Consider the following 20,078-nt stretch of genomic DNA (forward strand, 5'->3'; position numbering starts at 1 on the left):
TTTTGTGCTCTTTGCACACTAACTGCACCTGGGGCTGTGCAAGCAGACAGTTCACTTCCTCAGACTCTAAATGCTGCATGTGCCTAAGCGCGCAGGTTCCAGGGTAACCCTTCCGAGTGGGAGTGGGCTGGAGGGGTGCGGTGGCTGTGGGGAATGTGTGATCACATGGGTAATTCTGAGTTTTGATACCAGCAAATAGTGAGTGGCATGAGGTAAACTGAGTATCAGGTACTGAGGTCCTGTCATAGGTGAGGCTGTACCCTTGAGTGATTTCTTTAATGGGGGAGAAGGGCTTCCTAAGCCTTAGCCTGAAAAGATGTTCTTTCCTGGAGGCCTCTTCAAGATTCTGGACCCTGAGGATCTACAAAGATGAGTGACCTGGCCCAAGACACATCCTTGCAGCAGGCAGTGCAGTGGCTGCTAAAGGATGAGGCCTTGGCCATCTCTGCCCTGGAGTACCTGCCCACAGAGTTCTTCCCGCCGCTGTTCAAGGAGGCCTTCACTGGCAGACAGACCAACCTTGTGAGGGCAATGGTGGCAGCCTGGCCCTTTCACCGCCTCTCCATGGGGGCCCTGCCGACCATCTCACACATGGAGACTTTGAAGGCTGTGCTGGATGCCCTGGACTTTCTGGTGACCCAGAAGGTGCGCCCCAGGTAGGCAAGACCCTTCTAATGGTCCTGGAGGTTCAGTCAGGGGACAACTAGGGTGGGGAAGAGAGAGTGTGATCAAATGTGGATCTGAGGCTTCTCACCGCACCAGTGTGGAGGACTGCAGAGGCCTCAGCTCTTGCAGAGGCTACAAAAAAGGCTGTCAGGTGTGGAGGGCAGCTTAGTTCTGATACAGCCACAGAGGAGTGGGCCTGGGCCTCAAGACAAAGTGGGATTCGTCAGGACTCAAGGGGAACATGGGAGAGGGCAATAAAGCAGAGCTAAAATGCCAGTAAGGCCAAGAGCCCTTCCTGGGGCCTGAGGCCACGGCTGGATGCCCAGTGCGGGAAACACAGCGACCTCTCTGACAGAAGATTAGCGAAAGGGAGAGTTGAGATGTCAAGAACAGCGGACTATGTGGGGTCTGATCCGAGCTCTGATTTCTGCCTGTTTTCCCAGGAGGTGGAAACTCCAAGTGCTTGACTTGCAGAAAGTGCACCAGGACTTCTGGGATGAACAGACTGGAGGCATAGATGTCAGCTACACCCCACCGGTCCTGAGTCAGAAGGAAACCACGGAGGAGCAGCAGCCAGAGTGTGGGGTGAAGCAGCCCTTGAGGGTGTTGGCGGATTTTGACCTCTGTGGGGAGCATCTCAAGGAAACTGACAAATACTTGTTGAAGTGGGCCAGGCAGAGAAAAGGCTCAGTGCAGCTGTGCTGCAGGGAGCTGAAGATCAGAGAGTCACACGTCTACACTGTCATAGGGATCCTGAACATTTTAGACAGAGACCGTCTCCAGGAGTTGGAACTGAATTCCTGGTGGCCACAGGGAAGCCAGGCCTGGTTTGCACATTGCCTGGGACAGCTGGGAAATCTTTGCAAACTCCCTGTCCTGGGAACCCAGCAGACTGCTTTAAGTGGTAACTGTGCCCTACCAGACATGAAGAAGTGTGTCACCGAGCCTGTTCCTCAGTTCCCCAACCTGGACTGTCTGCAGCATCTCTATATGAATGGCATTTACTTTCTGAAAGACAACCTGGAAACCTTGCTAAGGTAAGATGGGAAGCTGTCCTGCAGACCAGAGCAAAACCTTTCTCTGGGCTCTGCAGATTATAGAGGGCCCTCGATATCTGCCAGGCACACTGGATCCAACAGGGCTGGAGACTCTGGGAGGGAATGGCAGTCTGCATCTGTCTCCGTGTGGGTCCTTGGTCGAGGTTGAGTAGCTGTGGAAATTCTTGCACTAGGGTGGAGCCTGAGGCTGGGGTGACACAGCATGAAGAGGGATCGAATCTGCTGCTGATGCAGGCATCAGGATGCTCTGCAGAGACATCCCAGGTGTGTAACTAGGTCTTGACTGGTGTGTGTGTGCTCTGTAGCCCTGAGGGGGCCAGTACTGGAGTTTTTGCTTTAGTAAAGGACCATCAGTGCGCATGTACTGAACCAGTCCCACCATGGTGTTCACTCATCTTGGTGTTCAGCTCTGACTCGAGTGAGAAGACATTGCCAGCATCCTGATGTGCATGTCTGTCACGTGTCACACTGAACTTGAACAATACTAACCTGTCTATCTCATGTCAACCCTGTCACTAACACTCTCCAACTCCACCTGCCAGAACTCATCTCTTATCTCTACCTAGGTGCCTGAAGACCCCCTTGGAGACCCTGTCCATCACTCACTCCCAGCTCTCGCAGGCCGACTTGAATCATCTACCCTTGAGTCTGAACCTACATCAGCTCACACACCTGAACCTCAGCAGTGTGGTGTTGTCTTGTTTAAGTACTGGGCCCCTCCGTCTTCTTCTGGAGAGAGTTGCAGCCACTCTGAAGACCCTGGAATTGGAAGGCTGTAGGATGAAGGTCTCCCAGCTCAGTGCCATCCTGCCTGTCTTAAGCCAGTGCACCCAGCTCACAAAGATCAACTTCCTTGACAATGACATATCCATGGCTGTCCTTCGGGACCTTTTCCACCACACAGCAAATCTGAGCGAGCTGCTCCTGGAGATGTACCCTGCCCCTTTGGAGAGCTATGATGACACGGGTCATGTTTTCAGGGATAGATTTGCCCAGCATTGTTCTGAGCTCATGGATAGTCTCAGGGCCATAAGGCAGCCCAAATCTGTCTACTTTGCTGCTGGTGCTTGTTTTGTGTATTATCACTAGAGACCAGATTTATCTTTGTGGGCAGATGGAACAGGGTTGCTTCTGGGCACTGGGAGGTGAAGTCCAAAGGATGGGTGTCTCATCAAACAGACACAGAAGTTATGTGACAGAGGGGATTAGGAATATGATGAGCAGTTCATTTATTTGTAAGGGGAAAGTTGACATGGAGAACAATGGGACCATGGGGGCAAGTGACTTAAGAGTTAAATAAAATTTGGTTTTTCTAAAAAAAGCTTCTAGTAGTACATGTTAATGAAGTTGTTGTGCTGAGTGGTAGGGTTTTGATTTAATTGTCAGACCCTGAGAAGCTGGATGGTCACCATCTGAGGTCCTTCTTGGCCACTATTCTTGGCACCATTTTTAAGGTCTTGAGATTTCTTCTCTGTGAAGGGAATGACACGGAACTTTCTGATCAGTGAGAGTGTGCCCCAAGAACTCAAGGCATCAAAATACACTGGAACCAACGATGATGAGCAAGTGAGACCTTTACACTATCTAAACACATTGCCATACATCTAAAAATTGACATAAAAACTCTAGTCATGTACAAAAAATCATGCATAGTAAAACTTGTTACTGAATGATGAATAGGTCAAAGGAAAAAGGAAGGAAGAAGGAAAGGAAGAAGGAAAGAAAGAGAATTTCCTGGAACTAAAGGGAAATTAGAATACACTACACCACATCTCAGAAACATTGAAAGCAAACCTATGAGGGAAATTTAAAGCCCTAAGAGCCTAGGAAAAAAAACCTGAAAAGCACAAATAAATAGTTGAATGATTCAACTAAACATTGTGGAAATAAGAATAGACCAAATCCAAACCTAGTGGCCAGCAAAAGATAAGAAAAACCAGAGTAGAAACTAATGAAATAGAGTGAGTCCTGGTGGTGCACACCTTTAATCCCAGCAGGAGGAGACAGAAGCCTGACTTCTGAGTTCTAGGCCATACTCATACTCTACAGAATGAGTTCCAAGATAGGTGGGGCTCTATACAGAGAAGCCCTGTCTTGAAAAACAAAAACATTACTGACAACAAATATTTAATGAATAGAGACAAAAAAAATGAATCAGCAATCTTTTTTTGTTTTGTTTTGTTTTGTTTTTTTGAGACAGGGTTTCTCTGTAGCTTTGAAGCCTGTGCTGGAACTTGGTCTATAGATCAGGTTGGCCTTGAACTCACAGACATCCTCCTGTCTCATCCTCCCTAGTGCTTGGATTAAAGGCACGTACCACCACCACCTGGCCCAAGAATCAACAAGTTTAAGAGGTGGTTTTTTGGGGGGAATATAAACAGGACTGACAGAACTTAGGCCCAAACTAACCCAAAGAAAGCAAGATGGGACCCAAATAACAGAGTCAGAGTTGAAGAGGGACACATTACAACAGCTCCCAAGGGATCCAGGATAGTTTAATATTGTAAGAGTAATTGTATATTATTGCAAAAAACTCCATGAAGCTCCATGAAGCTAGAAAACCTAGAAGAAATAGGTGGTTTTTGAGATTCAGCCAAACCACCAAAATTAATCCAATTAGAAGTCAACAACCCGCTTTGTAGACCAGGTTGGCCTTGAACTCACAGAGATCCACCTGCCTCTGCCTCCTGAGTGCTGGGATTAAAGGCATGCGCCACCACCAAAAAGGATAAATAGTATAGAATTGTATTATATGAAATATATAGAATATATAAATTCATAGATACAGAAAGATTAGACGTTATCTCAAGATGGAAGAGAAAGAAATATAGAGCAATGATTTCGTAAGTACAGAGTTTCTGTTTGGTGTGATGGAAAAGCCCCACATAAGGACAATAGTATCAAGACATAATAACATGAATGTAATAAATCATATCATAAATATAGTTACTGAATGAATACTGTGTATGTAATCAATGAATACCAGATATGTAATTAATATCATGAGTATAATTAATGAATATCCTGAGTGTAATAAATGTCTTGAAAGTAATTCATGCCACTGAATTGTGAATGTAAAAATGGTTACAATTGCAAATATTATGTTCATTAAAAAAATAACGTGAGCTGGGCGGTGGTGGCGCACGCCTTTAATCCCAGAACTCGGGAGGCAGAGGCAGGCGGATCTCTGTGAGTTCGAGGCCAGCCTGGTCTACCAAGTGAGTTCCAGGAAAGGCGCAAAGCTACACAAAGAAACCCTGTCTCGAAAAAAAACAAAAAAAAAACAAACAAACAAAAAAAAAAACTATATGGGCTGGAGAGATGGCTCAGAGGTTAAGAGCACTGCTTGTTCTTCCAAAGGTCCTGAGTTCAATTCCCAGCAACCACATGGTGGCTCACAACCATCTATAGTGAGATCTGGTGCCCTCTTCTGGCCTGCAGGGGTGTGTGCAGACAGAACACTATATACATAATAAATAAATAAATCTTTAAAAAAAATAACGTGGAATGTAATCACCATACATATATATGTATATGAAATTGAAGACAGCAATGTTCTAAAATAGAAAGTGGTATTTTTAAATAAGATCTCATGTTTAGTAAAACTAAAATAGTATTATGGGCCTATGAGGATGCTGGACTAAAGTCTATCAAATTGTGCAAACTGGCAAATTGTATACAATGTGAATTATTTGTCAATAAAGATTTTATAAAATGAAAAAAATAGAATTAAAAAAAAAACAGACGCCAACAACTCAAAGCTGAGCGGTGGTGGCACATGCCTTTTATCCCAGCATCTGGCAGGCAGAGGCTGGTCTGGTCTACAGAGTGAGTTCCAGGACAGCCAAGGCTACATAAAGAAACCCTGCCTCAAAAAAACCAAAGGGGTGGGGGAGGAAGTCATCCACCTAAACAGTCCCATAACAAATGAAGAAATTGATATGGTAATAAAAATCCTTCTGGCTAAAGAACATCTAGAGCCTGATGGATTTAAAACAGAATCCAAGCAGCCATTCAAATGAGAACTGCAGTCAATCCTTCTTAAACTATTAAAACAAAACAAAAAAATCCAGATGGAGCATCCCTAAATTCCTTCTACAGAGCCAGCATGACTGTAATAGCAATACCAGGTAAAGAGACAACAACAATAAAAAAAAAATAAGTGAATATCCCTGATGAACATAGATCCAAGTACATTAATGCAATACTTGGAAACACAGGCATGCCTAAAAAGATTATACACTATTATCATTTATCTCCAAAATTCAGAAATGGTTCAACATACACATGTCAATAAATGTCAAATAAATAAATAAATGGACTGAAAGACAAAAGTCACTTAATTATATCAATGGAAGTGGAAATAGCCTTTTAAAAAATCCAACATGCACTCACAGCAGAGGCAGGTGGATCTATGTGAGCTCAAGGCCAGCCTGGTCTATGGAGCAAGATCCAGGAAAGGCGCAAAGCTACACAGAGAAACCCTGTCTCAAAAAACAAAACAAAGGAAACAAACAAACAAACAAAATCTAACAGTGAAACCCTGTCTCTAAAAACAAAACAAAAGAAAGAAAGAAACAAACAAAATCTAACATGCCTTGATGATAAAAGTCCAAAAAATTAGGCGGACAGGAAAGAGACTTCAATACAAGAAAAGTTCTATGTGAGAAACCCACAGCCAATATCATGTTAAATGGAGAGAAACTTGAAGGAATTCCAGTGAAGTCAGGGATTAGACAGGGATGTCCACTATTCCCACTCCTTTTCAATATTGTGCTTGAAGGACCAGCTGGAGCAATAAGGGGAGAGAAGGAAATTAAAGGGGTACAGATAGGGAGAGAAGTTGAGCTATCCCCACTTTCAGGTGTAACACGAATTGCTAAATTGGCCTTATAATTAAAAATCCCAGAGCCAGAAATTAGGGTAAATGCTGAAAGGTTAGAGAGACAAAGGAACAAGTCGCTGTCACATCCCACTTCTCAGACTCCGCATCCTGAAAAGGCTCTAGTTCCTCTCTCCGCATACCTATATACCTTTCTCCACCCAGCCATCACTTCCTTCCTAGTGCTGGGATTAATGGCATGTGTGCTTCCAAAATACTGGGATTAAAGGTATGAGATCTCAGCAGGGCGGTGGTGGCGCATGCCTTTAATCCCAGCACTAGGGAGGCAGAGCCAGTCAGATCTTTGTGAGTTCGAGGCCAGCCTGGGCTACCAAGTGAGTTCCAGGAAAGGCGCAAAGGCACAAAGCTACACAGAGAAACCCTGTCTCGAAAAACCAAAATAAATAAATAAATAAATAAATAAATAAATAAATAAATAAATAAATAAAAAGGTATGAGATCTCAAGTGCTGGAATTAATGGTGTGTGCCACCACTGCCTGGCTCTGTTTCTGTCCTAGACTGAGTCAATTTTATGTAGTCTTTGGTGGCTTTGAACTCACAGAGATCCAGATGGATCTCTGCTTCCCCAGTGCTAGGATTGAAGGTGTGTGCCACCATTGCCTGGCCTCTATGTTAATCTAGTGGCTTGTTCTATGCTCTGATCTTCAGGCAAATTTTATTAGGGTACACAGTATATCACTACACCCAGGGGTTTCTGAAGATTCATTTATGTTTATTTTGTGTGTATGAGTGTTTGCCTGCACTCATGTGATGCATGTAATGTCAGGACATTCCAGGAGACCATTCTAAACCATAGAGATTATTGCCATTGCCCTCGGTTGCATCCCAGAACTTGAAAGTCAGAGTTATTGCTAAAGGCACCACACACTTTGGACACAAGACTGGTAGGAAGGAAGCTGGAACTGACCTGGAAGTTTTTTTTTTTGTTGTTTGTTTGTTTGTTTGCCATTCAGTTCTTTATTAGACCATCAGGTGTTTTAGACAGACACAATATCACAGCTTCACAGGGTTAGACAAATGCAACATAAACAAACGAAACACACTTTAAATTATATTCTACCACAGAGAAAGAACAAAAGAAGAAAATCCTGCATTGTTACAGGGTTTTACACAATGTTGAATACTTTTTATATTCTTGGAGGAGGTCTGGCTGGTTGGCATGGTTTCTCCAATGAAGTCTGGTTACTGCATTGTAACTTGGCTTTTTATTTTTTAAGATTAATTTATTTAACATGTATACAGTGTTCTGTCTACATGTATGCCTGCAGGCCAGAAGAGGGCACCAGCTTTCACTAGAGATGGTCATGAGCCACCATGTGGTTGCTGGGAATTGAGCTCAGGACCTCTGGAAGAGCAGCCAGTGCTCTTCCCCTCTGAGCCATCTCTCCAGCCCATGACCTGGAAGTTCTACGGACAAAGGTGCTATGCAAGCCACTAGGGAGAAAGTCAATGAAAAGTCCTATTGGTTGTGAAGCTTATGAATCACCATAGCAGGACAAGATAATGTCAAGATAGATTTGAGTGTCAAGATATGACACTCACGTCTCAGAGATGACCAACAGCTACCTAACTGGACTTCTCAAAAGGGTGGAATGTATGCCTGCCACTAGAAACCTAGCCACCTCCCTGTGTCTGGTGAGGTTGTAGACCCTAGAGGAGAAGCCACTACTGCCCCATTTCTATGCAAGTGTGTGTACCAACTGGATTCTTATTATCCATTCTTGTATTCACAGAGAAGTGTAGCTCTACCCAGTATGGAAAAAGATATTTGTTTGTTTGTTTGCTTGAAGCAGATGGAGTCCATCACAGAAATCCATACTGGTGAAAAAGGAGAGACTAAATAACAGTGGGGTGTCTATACCCAGTCAATACATCTAAAACCCAACCCCTACACCTAAGACTCAGGGAACAAGCAGGAAGAAGGGGCAGAAAGAATGTAAGAGCCTGTGGACCATGGTATCCAATATGAGGTAGTATCTTCTATATGGCAAAGAGCTAACCCCAATGGTAACAACATGGTCACCGAAATGATTTGATTTCTAATTGAATCAATTTTCCTGATTTTTCTATCTTTTACTATATGAGGAAGCATGACCTTGAACTCCTGATACTACAGCTCTCTCCCCTGAATTTGAATGTGCCCAGCAGATGTCATAAAGACCAGTCCTAGCCTAGTGCTGCCTCTCTGCTTCCCTGCTGTTGGGAAAAGGAAATTCGAAAACAATTCCTACAATTATTTACTGGTGGATGGGCCATATGCCATGGTACACATGTGGAGGTCAGAGGAAACCTTCCAGGAGTCTGTTCTCCTTCTGTGGATTCCAGAAATCAAACTCAGGTCTGCAGGCTGGATGTAAGTGCCTTACCTACTGAGCCTACTTGGGGTTGCTTGGTAGGGGAATTCTGAAAGACCATTGGTGCATGGAGTTTCTACTGTTTTCTTCAAGAGAGGCACCTCTGTTTTCTGTTCGGAATTTGATGCTGTTGTTTGACAGTTTCTCATTGTGTGGGTCAGGTTGGCTGAAACTCACAGAGATCATCTGCCTGAGCTTGTGGAGTGCTAAGATCAAGAGTGTGCACCTCGTTCAGGATGACACAGGTGTATTAATAAAGCTTTATTGTTTGGTTGACTTTCATCTCATCATGCATTGCTGTTGATTTTTCACACTTTGAGATAAAGTGTCCATTTCACTCTTGATGGTTTTACAGTCCTCCATCAAGCCATTGCCCCAATTAAGCTTCTTGCTAGTGAGGACCACAAGTTCCGTCCACCCACCTCAGCCCTTTCTCATCTGAAACATGTTCATGTGGTGTGGTTTTGTTTTGTGTTTGGTTTTTATTGTGTTGTTGTTTTTTTCAGACAAAAACTTACCATGTAGCATTCAGCTAGCCTAAAACTCACTACACACTCAAATACACACAAAATAAAAACCACACTGAAACACTCACATAGACACTAAAACCACACACACCAAAATATATGCATACATAAATGTGCTCATGTAAATATACACATACAAATAAGTCAATCTTCAAGCAATGAAATATTGACTTTCTATTTTAGTGCTTTTGTTTTCACAGGATAGGTCTGATTCAATCAACCTACAGTAGAAAAAAAATCAATCATTAACAGGATTAAGTGGGCAGAGACTCATTGGACCAATCAGATATAAGATTTTAGTAGAGGGGTGGGGCTGCCGGGGAGGGGTGAGGAGGAAACGGTATAAAAGGGTCAGAGGAGGCCTAGGAGAATAGAACCTCAGAGTCCTGGAGCCTGGAGTCACTGCCTGGCCTTGCTGGGAATAGAAGCCTGTAACCAGTGTCCATATCAGGTAAGTCACTCACCTCCATCAGGCATAGTGTGTGCTGGTCTAGCCTTATCACCAACTAAGCTACATTTCCAGAAGCTTCCAGATTAAAATTTAAAATTTTTAGATTTGGTGTAGTTTGGTTTTAATGAAAATGACCTTCACATAGGAGTTTACATGTTAGTTTCTTTGGCTCATTTGGGTTTTTTGAGAGGGGTCAAAATAGGCTAGGTAGAACTTGAACTCTTAATCTATTGTCTCTGACCAGTTTTCATTGCTCATTCTGGAATTAGAGTTAGGATCCTCTTTGTAATTTAATCATCCTGTAGTCTCTTAAAGTATGTTCCACAGGTTATGGGTTTGCAGTGCTATGAACTGAATTTCCCTCTTAACTGTAGCTTACAAACAGTCCTGGGGATGGCTTGATGAACACAAGCCATGAATCCCAGCCGGTCTGGAACAGAAGCTGTTAAGATGTGGTTGCTTCAGCCTTGACTGTTTGACTAGACATAGTCTGAGAGTGATTATACACACACACACACACACACACACACACACACACACACACACACACACACACACACACATGCCAGGTTGCATATAACAGCCACACCTGTACCCAGAATGAAGGCCTTGAGCACAAAAGATCACATTCCAGGCTGTACTTGACTGTATGAAGAGACCTTACCTCTACATCAAATTAAACAAAATGAAATAGATGACCTGCAATTGTCTTTGAATGGTACAGCACTTGTTATCAAACCCTGCTACTAAGCAACTTTGATGAAGACATTTTAAATTATATTTTCTTTGATATCCCCCTAACTTGAACTAGCCTGAAATACACCTATTAGATTAGTCTGACCTGGAATCCTCCAAACTCTTCCTCCAAAGAGATGGGATTATAGGCTCCCACTTGGTAACATTTATGCAATGTTTTAAATGCAGAGTGCACCAGCCACCTATGGTTAAAAAAAAATACAATTCCAACACACCTAATGACAGAGAGGAGGAGCTTGGAGAGTAGGGGCAGCGTGGGATACATAATGAGTGAAATCCATTCGGGTTTGGAAGTTTAGCCAATTCCACTCAAGCCTCCATCACAGGCTACACATATTTTAAAGTTGAAACAAAAACTTAAAAATATTGGTAGATTTTTTTTCTCATCTCCTTCTTCCTCTATAGACCCCAAGGTACCACGGGAAATCATCCTTGTACACCTGGCTTCTCATCTAAGACTGTCATTTTACAGGTGTTCTCTTTCAATAGCATGATTTTTAGTTTTGTTGGGGAAAGTTGCAAGTCTTGCATTCCAGACATGTTCTGACTGTGTGGCCTGATGCCCATAAATTTAAAGACCTTTTACCTCCTCCCCCAAATGAGTATAATATAGCTCAGTACCTCCACACCCGTCTCTAAAGCATTTAGAAGTAGTGTGGACTCACAGCATTTTACAAATTCTTTTCAGTCCATCCCAGGAGGGATCAGTTTGTTGAAAGCACAATGAGGGTGGGTCGGCCAGGTGGCATCAGCATTGTATTTTCTGGAGAGCCTGGAAAGATGGTCAGTGTCTTTTCCTGCACCAAGGGTCTGGTCAGTCTGCATGCTACTGAATAGCCCTTCTAACTTCGATTACCCGGTGGGACAATAATCAATTTGTGCCTGTGTGGGGGCTTATAAGAGACTCCACATGCTGAGAGTGATGGAAGCTTGGCTTGACACCACCAGATGGTACAATAGAGTTCTCCATTATTGCCAGACCAAGGACTCTGATCCTCTGGTTCCTGCAACATGTGAGAAGTAGGAATTCCCAAAACATAAGCTGAATATATGTCTCCTAAATGCTTGCCCAGGTTCTTCCTGACCGAAAATCTATCAGCATGAGTATCAAGAACACACCCACACTCCAGCAGCTGGCAGTGCAGACCCTGCTGAGCAACCAGGCCTTGGCCATCTCTGCCCTGGAGTCCATGCCCACAAATTTCTTCCCACCGCTGTTCAAGGAGGCCTTCGACGGTAGACACATGGGACTATTGAAGGCAATGGTGGCAGCCTGGCCCTTTTCTTGTCTCCCTGTGGGGGCCCTGATGAAGACCCCGGATGTGGAGGCATTGCAAGCTGTTCTGGATGGCCTAGACATGCTGCAGTCACAGAAGGTTCGTCCCAGGTAAGCAAGGCCCAAGGAGAAGAGAAGGGTAGTCACTGAGCCAGTGGTAAATTCAGGTGAGGTGAGGAGAATGGGGTCAAAGTGGACAGAGGCTTCTGTTGCTACAACTTGGAAGTCTGTAGAACTTCTATTCAAGTTGAGAGCTGATATAAATGGCAGTCAGGAGTGGAGGACAGCTCAGAGTCCATGAAGCCATAGCGGGATGAGCCTTCCCCTGGCTCTCCTATAGGCATTTGATGTGAAAGAGACCCAAGTCTAGACTGAATGGAGGGAGGGAGGAAGGTCTCCAGATGCAGTTCAGGCTAAGAGTCCTGGCCTGGCAGGGGAGAGGGGCTGTGTTGGAGCTGACAATAGGGAAGTGGGACATAAACTGTCTCTGCGTCAGTTCCTGGTTTACATTATGAAACTCCTTCCTTTTCCCTCCCAGACGGTGGAAGCTGCAAGTCCTTGACTTGAGGAATGTGCACCACGATTTCCTGGATGTCTGGACTAGAACACAGGAAGAAGCCCACTCAACAGAGACTGGGAGTGAGAAGCAAGTAGGGAGGGACCTTCCTAGATACGCGCTGGGGCCGCGTTTGAAGGTGGTCACTGACTTTAGCTTCAGTTTCCAGCTGAAAGAACACCAAACATGCTTGTTGCAGTGGGCCCAGCAGAGAAAAGGCTCTGTGCGGCTCTGCTGTCTGAGGATGACTATTTGTGACCTCCCTGTGGAGATTATCAAGAAAGTCTTGGACATTTTCCATCCCTACTATATCGAGGAATTGGAACTATCCACAAACCAGGTTCTACCCTTCCTGGGTCACTTTGCATCTTGCCTTGGCCGTATGAGAAATCTTCACAAATTTTGTCTAACTCAGATCTACTTGGGCACACACAGGGTTGTAAATACTGACAGACACAGAGGAGAAGTGTGCTATCAAGGTCCTTTCTCAGTTCTCCAAACTCAACTGTCTCCAGCATTTCTCTATGAATGGAGTCTCCTTTTCCTCTGACCACAGGAAACATTTGTTCAGGTAAGGAAGGATGGAGAGCTGTTTCTTCTGTGACAGCAAACCTTTTCCCTTTGCTTCAGCATTAGTTGTCCCCTGGGGTGTGTGTGACACTGGATTTTAGAATGATGGACTCATTACAGTATCTAAGGGTGGAGTTGCTTCCTTTGTAACTGACCATTCATTTAGCAGAGTCAGAGCTGGGGTAGGAGATGTTTAGAGAGCTGCCTTGAAAGCAGGTCCATTGGGTGGGTCAGACCCAGTGAGTGTGCTCTGAATATTCCTCCTTGAGATCCTGGCTACAGTAATGGGAGGGGACTGGACAGATTCGCAGGCCCTGAGGTGTGGACAACTCACACCTACACAGGATCCTAAGGAGCTCTGTACTCACATCTCTATGAACAGGGACCAACTTGTGTTGGATCCTCTGTCAGCCTTGAACTCTCTCAGAGAGAAGGATAATACGAGCACAGGTAGAGACTTAGTAGGTGGAAATGGGTGATGCTGGGGTGGGGTACCATTAGTTTCAAAGGTGGAGCACTGAAATCAGGTATAGAGGGTGTGATTGAGAGGAGGGACAGTGATGAGCGATGCAGTACACATACAGAGATGTTTCCAGAACCTTTTTGTGATGGTTCTCTCTGGGTATGACCTCCCAGCCTGCTGTTGCAAAGTTTAGTTCTGTTTGACAGAGTGAGGACAGGCAGCTACAGATCTGTGGTCTGAGACTGTCCCACCTTTTGTATATGTCTCAGGAGACAATTAATGAGCAGGAACCAACAGGTTGTATCCCAAGTGTTGACCTTCAGCATAAGGCTAGACTGACTTTACATATGTGGTCCCTTCTGTCTCAGTGTCAACCTTACTAATGTCCTTCATTAGCCAGAACTAATTTCCTGTTCTTTCCCTAGATGCCTGAAGACCCCCTTGGAGACCTTGTGTATCACTGTTTGTCAGCTCTCACAGTCAGACCTGAAACACTTGTCACAGTGTCAGAGGCTCTGTCACCTGAAACACCTGGTCCTCAATGGTGTAGACTTATCCAAGATACGTCCCACACATCTCCGGGTTCTCCTAGAGAATGTAGCAGACACACTGCAGAACCTGGAGTTAATGAACTGGTTGTTAACTGTTTAGTTGTGAGCTTTGTCTTGATTTGCTAAGAGAGTAGCCAAGCCAGCTATTTTACTCCCTTTCATTGGATCAGGTAGCAATAAGCTTGTTTTAATTACTCTGTATTTTCATTGGTCTTCATTAAAAAAATAAATCTTCCTGTTCTTACACATCATTGTGATGCCTGCTAACTCATACAATGTACTAACTGTAAAGGACACTTGAAATCACACTCTGGACAGAACCATCCCTTGGGAAGTGATGTGATTATGAGCAGAGGGCATTTGAACACAGACCCTGATTATGAACACAGTCTAGGAAAGTGTGGAGGTTCATAGAACTTAGAGCTCCATCAGTGCTCACAGAGGTTGGCTGTCACAGGCTAAGAGCCTATTGTGACTTGGGCTATGACTTTCACTGGGATTATCATGACTGGATATACAGTAATCCAGCATCTGTCCCTCTTCTTCCTCCCATTGTTCAGGCTGTGGTGCATTCTAAATGCCTGTGTGTATCAGGAAACGTCCCACAGAGAGGCAAAAGTGGATTCAATGTGCAGAGTAGACATCAGCGTATTGGTGAAATGATTAAGGCCATTCCACGTAGTTATAAGGAGATTTATTTAATGGCATAACTTACAAATGAAGGAATAGGTAGGTTGAGGGTTCTGGGAAAGATGCAGCAGTAGTTCAGTGATGTTCTCTGGAGAACTCTCCTCTGTGCACCTCTAGCGTCCGGGCTCCCAGCAGCAAGAGAGCGCGGCACATCCTGATCTCGGGTCTTCAGGTCCCGCCTTGTGTGCGTGATAGTTACCAAAACCTCAATGGGGGTTGGAACTTCCAGACCAAAGGTGGAATGGCTACCCACTACGTCAGGGTTCTTCTTCCAGGTCTGAAAGTTAAAAGGTATTGAACTTCAGGCCATTAAGAAAGTGGATTCTCTGCAGGGAAGCCTGGAAAAATGGAAAAGAACAGAACAAACAGGCAGATGCGACATTTCACCCCTAAAAGAGATGAAGAAGAAAAGTGAAGAGGAACAGAGCAGTGTGAGCATGGAGTCTGAGGCGGTGCCGCTGACTCTGCTGAGGCGGCTGGCCTGCTGGGTGATGATGATGATGAAGATGCCAGGGATGACCAGCCTGAGTCGATCCACTGAGAAAAGGAGACAATGACAGAGACACCAGCAATGGGGAGGATGGTTCTTAAGTACTTGGAAGAACTGGGAAATCCTACTCCATTATTCCTTCACCTGGGTGCTTGTCAGAGATCAAAGCAGGACTCAGTCCTCTCCCCTAGTACCTCCAGCACATTTTCACTGTCCTCCCTCCTCCTATCCTTCATTAATTCATAACTGCCCTGCACCTAGTTCCATTTCCCTTCTTTTGATGCTCCTTAGTAATTTTCTTAAGTCTTACCCTGTAAGCTTTGCTTTTAATTTTGATGTCTCTTTCACTTAACAATAAGATGCATGGCTTTTGTCAGCTGTCTCCGAAATAGTCTCTTGCTTTGCAGGGAGTACAGTTCTCCCGATTCAGATCACTTCAGTAGTTCCTCCCCTCACTGCACAGGCGTCTCATTTACATGTTACCCCGAGAGCAGCTTTGCACTAGAGGGCTGTGCTTTCCCTCACATGAGTGGAACCGTTCGACATGAACGTAGCCATGTATTTTTGTGATTGAGAGTTGGCACGTCAAATATATCCTACAGGAAAATATTGTTATAGCCTTAATATTTGATGGATGGCTGGGGAACCTGCAGAGGACTGAAGCAGGCCCTCTGAATGTGGGTGACAGTTGGGAGACCTGGTCTCCTTGTTGGTCCCCTGGCAGTGGGACTTGGATTTATGCCTGGGGTGTGACCTGGCTTTCTGGAGCCCACTCCCTATGGTGGGATACCTTGCTTAGCCTTGATGCAGGGTGGAGGGGCTTGGGCCTACCTCAACTTAATGTACCAGACCTTGTTGACTCCCCATGAAAGGCCTTACCCTCTCTGAGGAGTGGACAAGAGTGGGGTGAGGGGGGAGGTGGGGAGAAAGCAGAAGGAGGGCAGGGAACTGTGGTTGGTATGTAAAGTGAAAAAAATTTTAAAATAAAATAATATATTAAAAAATTATTCATAGTCAGTGTCCATCATTATAATGGTAAGTGATGAATTGCTTAAAAGTAATCAAAATAAGCCGGATGCAGTGGCACACACCTTTAATCCAAGCACTTGGGGAGGCAGAGCCAGGAGGATCTCTGTGAGTTTGAGGCCAGCCAGGTCTACAGAGTGAGTTCCAGGACAGGCACCAAAACTACACAGAGAAATCCTGTCGGGGGTGGGGGTGGGGGATGGGGAGTAGTCAAAATATATGCCAAATTATGCTTTAGATTGTTACATTAAATGATTAAATAAATTAAAATCTTGACTTGTGAGCTTAAAAAATAAATAAAAAATAAAAAAGTCTTAACATTTGTTTTCTAAAGTTATTACTGTTTTTTTTGTATGTGTGTATGTGTGTGTGTGTGTGTGTAAACAGATAGATGTTTGAATTCTTTTTCCTCAAATAAACAAGTCCTTATTAACCATGAATTTAGAGGGGAAAAATTTTTGTACTTTATGATTTTACAGCAACCTCCACAAACCCTCATAGACTGTATTAAATACAATTTTCTTGGGAGTCATGATCATCATACACATCAATATAAAATAACAAAAATCATTTTGAGAAAAATAATAATAAATCAATAAAATTAAAAATGAAAAGAAACAAACCATGGGCTTGGGCAAAATTGGGTAGAGCAGTGACTAGAAAGATAAAGGTTGGTTTAACAAGAGCTACTGGTATGGGTGTTGCACGAATCCTAATTGGTCTTTTAATAAAAGCCTGGAGCCAGATATTGGGGTAAATGCTGAACGATCAGAGAGACAAAGGAACAAGCCACAGCCACTTCTCACCTCGCCAACTCCACGAATCCTCTGACTGAATGCCTGAGTCCTCAGTTGAAAGGGGCTCTGAGTTCCTGTCTCCTCATGCCTTATACGCCTTTCTCTGCCCAGCCATTTCACTTCCTGTCTCAACCTTCCTAGTGCTGGGATTAATGTCGTGTGTGTTTTCCAAATACTGGTAGCAAAGGCATAAGATCTCAAGTGCTGGGATTAAAGGCATGTGACTCCCAAGTACTAGGTTTAAAGGTGTGTGCCACCACTGTCTAGCTGTTCCTCTTTTAAACTGTATTAATCTTGTATAGTCCAGGATGGCTTTGAACTTACAGAGATCGAGATAGATCTCTGCCTCCCGAGTGCTAGAATTAAAGGTGTGTGCCACCACTGCCTGGCCTCTGTGTTTAATCCAGTGGCTGGCTCTGTCCTCTGATCTTCAGGCAAGTTTTATATCTTAGATTATAAATATCACCACATAGGGGTTTCCCTTAGCTTCAGTTTGCTAGTCTTGATGACAAGAATGCTGTTTACTTCTGGTGGGGGGAAGAATCTCAACAACTGCTTTAAAAAGTAGGATGGCGGGCTGGAGAGATGGCTCAGAGGTTAAGAGCACGACTGCTCTTCCAGAGGCCCTGAGTTCAATTCCCAGCACCCACATGGTGGCTCACAACCATCTGTAATGAGATCTGGTACCCTCTTCTGTGTACATAATAAACAAATAAAAAAAAATAAAAAGTAGGATGGCTTCAGACTCTGTGTTCTTCTTTGAGCTAGGTTAGTTATTTCTGAGGGTTTTCTTGTGAGGTCCTTGACCCTTCTGACTCCTACAATCCTTTCTCCCTCTGTTTATTAGGATCCCCCAAGCTTGGTCTAGTGTTTGGCTGTGGATCTCTGCATCTGTTTCCATCAGTTACTGGATGAAGGCTCTGTGATAACAGTTGGGGTAGTCACCAATCTGATAACAGGAGATGGCCAGTTCAGACTATGCATCCATTATTGCTAGGATCCTTAGTTGGGTTGATTCTTGTAGATTTGTGGGAGTTTCTCTTGTGTCAGGTTTCTACTTGACTCTGAAAACCCTTCTCATTTTCCAGTCATCTCTGTCAGTATCTCCCCCTCCACTCACCCCCCAACCCAAACCCTCAAGTTCCCATCCCCATCAGGGAGCCTGCATGGGACTGACCTAAGCCCTCTACATATATGTGACAGTTGTGAAACCTTGGTCTATTTGTGAGACTCCTAACTATGGGAGCAGGGGCTGTCCCTAATGCTTTGGCTCGCTCTTGGGAACCTATTCCTCACACTGGATTTTCTTGCCCAGCCTAAATATAAGGGGAGGTGCTTAGTCTTAGTGAAACTTGATATGCCATGCTTTGTTGATACCCATGGGAGGCCTGCCCCTTTCTGAACAGAAACAGAGGAGGAGTGGATGGGGGGAGGGAATGGGAGGAGAGGAAGGAGGGGAAACTTCAGCCAGGATGTAAAATGAATAAATAAATTAAATTTAAAAGAAGTAGGATGGGAAGCTCAGTGGCTAAAAACACTTGCCACACAAGCTTGACTGCTTAAGTTCAGTCCTTGGAACCATGTAAAGGTGAAGGAAAGAACTGAATTTATGAGGTGGTACACACATTGTGGTGTACATGCATAATAATAACAAGATAATGCTGAATACAGAAGAAAAACAACTGCAGTTATAAATATATAAAAATAACTGCAGTTATGTAATATATATATAATAAGTATTAATTCTTGAGGATGGAGATTTAGTTCAGTGGTAGAGTGCTTGCCTAGCAAGCACAAGGCCTTGGGTTCAGCCCTCAGCTCCGGAAAAAAAATTAATTCTCACAAGAATGAGCTATAATCAAGGACCTATTCTCTGCCCTCTGGCTTCTGGTATGTCTACATATACTGTGTCTCTTACATGCAAACCCACCATAATTCCATCAGCCATCGTGTGATGTAATCAGAAGATTCTCATGCAAACCAGTGCTGGTAGCATTCCTTTGAACATACAGAATTGTGATCTAAAACAAAAACAAAAACAAAAAAGCTAGTAGACATTTCTTTTCTACCTGCCGGTTTCCAAATAGCCAACGTGGAGATTTAATATTAATTACAAATTCTTGACCAATAGCTCAGGCTTGCTACTAGCTAACTCTTACATTTAAATTAACCCATATTTATTATCTATACTTTGCCATGTGACTTGGTACCTTCTCTCAGTACAGCATGCCTATCTTGCTTCTCTCTGCATCTGTGACTCCAGACTCAGCCCTTCTTCCCAGCATTCTGTTTGGCTCTCCCCCTAACCTAATCTTTTCTAGCTATTGACTATTCAGCTTTTTTATTAAACCAATCACAGTGACATATATTCACACAGTGTAAAGGAATATTGCACAAAAAAAATCCCTCTTCTTTTCTTTGCCAAACACCCATCCTCCAGTATCTCACTGTGTTTTTTCCATTTTAGAATGGAAAACAATTACAATGTCTATAGTACACCTTTTAGAGGTAACGTGTATGGGAGAAAGATGCAGATGTCGTACCTTAAATTGGGGGCTTTCAAAATGAACAGGGTGAGCCGGGCGTTGGTGGCGCACGCCTTTAATCCCAGCACTCGGGAGGCAGAGGCAGGCGGATCTCTGTGAGTTCGAGGCCAGCCTGGGCTACCAAGTGAGTCCCAGGAAAGGCGCAAAGCTACACAGAGAAACCCTGTCTTGAAAAACCAAAAAAAAAAAAAAAAAAAATGAACAGGGTGAAACTATCCCAGAGACGAAGGTGATGAGGACATATGTATGTATCTTAATCATTGCTTTGGAGGGAGCTTTAAAAATAAGAAGGAATAAAAAGCTTCCCTGAGAATCTCCTCCCACTTCATTTTCTAGCCTCATATTTTTGCTTATGGGGAATTCAGGCTAGAACTCAAGCTTCCTGTGTGGTCCAGGG

General features: G+C 43.9%; 2 protein-coding genes across 2 annotated transcripts; both read left to right on the top strand.

Annotated features, from left to right (window-relative positions):
- The first annotated feature begins 369 nt into the window (after positions 1-369).
- On the top strand, positions 370-2,813 carry LOC102919512 (PRAME family member 8-like). Its single transcript, XM_016005731.3, has 3 exons — positions 370-656; positions 1,110-1,703; positions 2,291-2,813. The coding sequence occupies exons 1-3, from the start codon at positions 370-372 to the stop codon at positions 2,811-2,813; spliced, it is 1,404 nt and encodes a 467-aa protein (XP_015861217.2).
- Positions 2,814-11,816: 9,003 nt separating this feature from the next.
- Positions 11,817-15,379, top strand: LOC102919819 (PRAME family member 5-like). The gene is made up of 6 exons (XM_076563611.1): positions 11,817-12,103; positions 12,531-13,097; positions 13,501-13,593; positions 14,007-14,216; positions 14,940-15,006; positions 15,128-15,379. The coding sequence occupies exons 1-6, from the start codon at positions 11,817-11,819 to the stop codon at positions 15,377-15,379; spliced, it is 1,476 nt and encodes a 491-aa protein (XP_076419726.1).
- The last annotated feature ends 4,699 nt before the right edge of the window (positions 15,380-20,078 follow it).

This window comes from Peromyscus maniculatus, chromosome 2 (genome assembly GCF_049852395.1).
Source record: "Peromyscus maniculatus bairdii isolate BWxNUB_F1_BW_parent chromosome 2, HU_Pman_BW_mat_3.1, whole genome shotgun sequence".
Classification (NCBI taxonomy): domain Eukaryota; kingdom Metazoa; phylum Chordata; class Mammalia; order Rodentia; family Cricetidae; genus Peromyscus; species Peromyscus maniculatus.